The sequence below is a fragment of the Triticum dicoccoides genome, chromosome 3B, assembly GCF_002162155.2.
Source record: "Triticum dicoccoides isolate Atlit2015 ecotype Zavitan chromosome 3B, WEW_v2.0, whole genome shotgun sequence".
NCBI lineage: Eukaryota > Viridiplantae > Streptophyta > Magnoliopsida > Poales > Poaceae > Triticum > Triticum dicoccoides.
Window position 1 is genome coordinate 758,052,808 of NC_041385.1, and position 5,145 is coordinate 758,057,952.

At 42.9% G+C, this 5,145-nt stretch overlaps 1 protein-coding gene across 1 annotated transcript; it reads right to left on the minus strand.

The window, feature by feature from the left end:
- Positions 1-1,585: 1,585 nt before the first annotated feature.
- LOC119282066 (protein LURP-one-related 11-like) lies at positions 1,586-2,458 on the minus strand. The gene has a single exon (XM_037562419.1). It carries the CDS (start codon positions 2,415-2,417, stop codon positions 1,827-1,829), a length of 591 nt encoding a protein of 196 aa, XP_037418316.1. The 5' UTR covers positions 2,418-2,458; the 3' UTR covers positions 1,586-1,826.
- Positions 2,459-5,145: the final 2,687 nt, after the last annotated feature.

Here is a 5,145-nt window from a genome sequence, read left to right on the forward strand (position 1 = left end):
TAATGCCGCTCCGGATCAACTTGCCTTTATTCGAATCTGAGCAATCCTGAGCAATATAGGTCAGCTCCTTTGATTGTAAAAAAAACTCCTTCAAATCTGTTGGTGTTAACATTTTACTTCAGAACATTGGTTCAATGCCATTTATATTTTTATGTGAGATATATCTTTTTCATTTTAGTAGTCATCAAGTGTGAGTTCTGACTATTTGCAGCATGTAATCAAGTGCTAGAAATTTCATGCCATTTCCAAATTTCACAAACATTTGGTTAGCAATCTCATATCCATTGATCTTTTCCCCATATTTTAGTTATCAATTTCTTACACCATGATATTAAGATCTAATTTCTCAGATTAGCTACCAATTGCTCACACCATGATATTAAGACCAATTGTGGGATTGCATCTCAATAGTAAACACGGTGCAAGGCTACCTTCCAATCGTAACAAGATTTTGTATTCTTTTACAACTTATTAAACAATGGATAAATTAAAGAATATATTATTGTCTCTATGCAACAACATGATCACAAGATGTCTCTCTCTTCTAAGAAACAACCTGAGTGAACTCACAACATTGTGTATACATTTACTTTTTGAAACTCTCTTCATTTTATTTTATACTTATGTGAATCTTAATTTCCAACGATTGAGACGTGCGTTGCATGTGCAAATTTACTAGTTTACCTCAAATGTGAAAGAACAAGAGGTGGGACAGCAAGCCTTTTTGGTAGAGAGAAACTTCAAAATTTCTGGATGCAACGGTCAGGTATGTTGGGGGAAATATGAGCTGCTACACAATGAAGATGATGCATAATCGAATAGGTCTTTTCTTTTGTTAAGAAAAATTTCAAAAAAAAAACTTGATGAAATAGACGGGCCTGATTGGTGGTTTGAAAAGGTCAGAACTAGACGTGGAGTTGCATTTCCGGTCAACTGGCAGACGAGTGTGCTGTCGCCAATTGCATGGCCAGGCACCGCCATGGCCAAATGGGCTCAATTTTTTCTTTTTTCTCCGGTTATAGGCTCGAGTTCATATTGGCCACCACTTGTCACGTATTGTACATCTCAGCCGGTGAATTATTACAACCTTTTGGGAGGGCGGAAGAGAGACGGTCTGCTGCTCGCTTGCTCCTTTTCAAGCCGGTAGCTATCTCCATCGCCGTCTCTGTGTATTTGTCTTCCGCTCGTTGTACACACTTTGTACTTCTATTTCCTCGATAAATTGACTGAGTTTAACAAGGCTGGCAGTGGCACGGACGTTGCTTTGGTAGGCTGATGTTGATGCTCTTTTTTTCTCCTTTGCGTTGAAGTTGTGGTGTGCCCTATTGAACTTTTTTTTCGTGTGAGCATTTTTAGTGTGACAACTGCTTGCTGCGTCTACCAGTGAGTAGTGACTGGCTGACGTTTTTGTGTGTGTCAGCCTCTTCTCCAAGAGGCCGACTACTAATTCAGTATTCTAGAAACATTTTTGGTGCCTCTCAATTTATTCTGCGTGGGACCATAAAGTCTTATATTGGAGTTTCATATGCTAACATTTGTGTTTCATTGTACAACTAAACTAAGTACTCCCACAAACTGAGGATAACACATAGACATCCTGGAAATCGAACACACCCAAAGATTTATACAATCACTGTATAACCTTGTTTCATTGTGTTGAGACTATGGTCGTGAAAAACCCTTTGAGAAAGGGGAAAAAAGGTCATACACCAAAAAAGAGTCACCATGCCGATCGGCATGGGAAAAAACTTGCTGAATTGTTCGTCAGGAAAAAACTCTCATCATTGCTACCTACAGAGACCTGAACCTGAACTAGAAGACGAGGGTCACAAGGAGCGGTTGATGAGGCCACGCACGACGACCAAGCCCAGGGCGAGCAGGTGATCCATTTCCGGCGCCACCGTCAGCGTCAGCACGTCCTCCCCCAGCACCACCCCCGCCCCCGTCTGCTTCCGGGCCACCTCCGCCACGGCTGCGCCATCCACGCCGTGGACTTTGTACTCCGTCTTGCGGGCTGAGCACCCGTTGATCCTGTAGCACGTCCCCGCGCCGCCGTGCATCGCCACGGTGGCCCCGCCCTTGTCAGCCCGGCGCACGGTGAACCACGGCGTCGCCTCCTCCCCTTCCTCATACCGGCAGACCTCCCACCTCCTGAACATCCCGAAGCCCTTGCGCCTGATCCTGATGAGGGCGTTGCCGGCGCGGTCCATGAGAAGAACCTCGCGGCCGCCCCTGCAGCCGTAGTTGTCGACTCGGAAGGCGACGGCGCCGTCGGGGCCGTACACCGCGCAGCCGTTGCCGTTGAAGACCAGCGACTTCATCCACACTGTGTACGCCTGCCTGCCCCGCTGGCCCTGGCGGTGATCACCGGAGGACGGCGGCGATGGGGCTGCGAGGAGGGGCTGGATCTTGGCCATCGACAGGAGATCGAAGAAGAAGAAGAAGAAAGATTGCTCTACTCTGCTCTGCTGATTTGGACGGTGGAAGCAGTGGTTGGCTTCACCTATTTATAGAGAGGGATGCTTGAACTAATATTTATTCCGTTGCCGGATTAGTTAAAGGCAGTATGTGCATCACGCTCACGCGCTTAGGATAGATAGAATAGTGATGTACTGGATTACTAGTTGTTTATGCTCCGTCTTGTACTGTATACAGTCAGCATGCGATTAGCATCACGTCTAGTGATTCATCCGACAGTTGAAACCTGTATATAATTAAACCGCAATGCAACGTAATGCTGAACATGTGTGAGATCGCATCTGAAAATGGATAATAGAAACGTACAACTTCGATCGCATCTGAGAAAAGAAAGCAGGCACGTACGTGCGGTGGACGGTAGATAGGTACTTGCACCTAATTAATTAAGCAGTCGTTTAGTTTTCTCTCGTTTTCCATGGACAGTCCTAAACTTTGTCTACAGCATCACTTATCCACACATGCATGGCAGAACTCCATTAAAAAGAAGCCACGGTTCTGATTTTACACATATTCTTGCTGGATTACTGAAATCCGGCTCCAGCCGTTTGGGCAAACGGCTGCTTGTCGGACGACAGAAAATGTTTATACAAGCCTCTGATCGAGTATGTGCAAAAAAAACTGAGAGATCAGCTGCTACCACTAATTAATTAGCTTACAACTCACAAGGACAATGTTGCAGTGTTAAACAAAGCAAGGCCTACCATAAAACTGGGAGGTTGGGAGGGAACCTTGTCAAGATCAGCAACGACGACTCTGCCAATAATGCAGCGTAAACCATATCATTATTCTTAGCACGCAAAAACCATGCGTACACATGGATGATACCTACCGTATTTTGCAAAACCGATGAGCCTCCAGGTGTGCACGATAGGGAACTTTCTTTCTTTGCGCGTTTATGGTATGGTACGAGCTGTCTACGTGTAGAGCAGCTCAACTAGTACGACAGACATAGGCAGAGCTCCGTGGAGCACCAGTTTAACACGGGGCAAAGCCTATTTTCTAAAAGAAAGACCCGAGGAGCTTAGGGCAACTCCAACAGGACAGCAAATGTTTCTGTTTTTTATCTGTTTGGATGGTCAGATGGACATCAAAAGTTCGTCCGTGTCCGCCGGCCTGCATTTCATTCCTTTTTTTCATTTTCTCAATTAAAAAATATATATTGCCGTCATAAGTTAGTTCATTACATTAACTAAACTAAAAAAGTGCGGGCGGTTTGAGGGTCAATGTTAAAAATGCCCTAATACGGTTTAGGTGTGTGCGAACGATGAGTTCTTTACGGATATACTCCCTCCGTTCCTAAATGTAAGTCTTTTTAGAGATTGCATTACAAACTATATATGGATGTATATAGACATATTTTAGAGTGTACATTCACTCATTTTACTTCGTACGTAATCCATAATGGAATTTCTAAAAATACTTATATTTAGGAACGCATGGAGTATTAGGTGTGCATGCAATGCAATGTTCACAAGCGTTGATTCCACTAAAATATGTTAACTAAGTACAGTACATGGCTAACCTGGAGGGATCAGATACTGTACGATCTCGGCCCCTCCCATCGTTTGTCTTTTGTAAAGTGATGATGCTACAAGTACTCCCTCCGTTCCAAAATAGATGACCCAACTTTGTACTAAACTTAGTACAAAGTTGGGTCATCTATTTTGGAACGGAGGGAGTACATTGTACACTGTGTACACGATGGCACATACATATCAGTATCACACACGTGTATCTTACCTCTCTTTCATTAATTTGCATGTGTTTTTGGTGTGGTGAGAATCATTTCAAACGTGAGCAGTGCTACATTCGATACGCTACAGTTGAGACCTCTCAAAGCTAGGAAAGTACGTCGAATAAACGGTGTGATCGCTGACTTGCTCCGTATCATATGTTCTTGTCTCAGCTAGTTGCCTGCTCGACACCTCACTCTGTTCGTTTTCCAACCTAGATTCAAGAAGGAAAAGCTAAATCAACTTTTCATTTTTCACATGTGAGCCCCTGATCTTATATTCTTCTTTTTCACATGTACGTTTTCTAGGGTAGCTTTAGGATTCTTCTTTTTTGAGAATATTTGTAGATTTTACACTTGACTTTAGCATGCAGAGTTGCTGTTCAAAGACTCTTGTAGTACGTACGCATGGTGAGACTTTGCATATATTTTTTTTAAAGACTTTGCACATTTATTTGCTTTTGAAAAGAGGCGCCAACCACAAATATGAACATTAGAAAATCTAATATATTTCATTTCTTATCTAACAATCTCCCTTAAAAGGCGGTCAAAGAGCACTCTTATTTGACCACTGGCCGAAGATACGTACTGTCCTTGGAATTTTTGTTATCTTGTTAATTGGCTGGTTGAGATTATCTTTCATCCTGAATTGTTAGCATCAAATTTGCATGAAAATATTTTCAGGGGTTGTTCTATAAAAAAGACTGACACATGGGACCCATCTGTCATAACGGTTAAAGCTAACGTTGTTGACTTTTATGCTACAGTCAACACTTACAAGTGGGCCCTTCGTGTCATAAACCTGTTTAAAACTTAACGATTCAGAGACTAGTTTTTTTTTTCAAACAGCGAACCGTCGTACCACAAAAGTGGTAAGGTTTAGAAACTTTTCAAAGAACAGTAGTTTTTTGAAACGCTAACCCGAATTGTGGTAG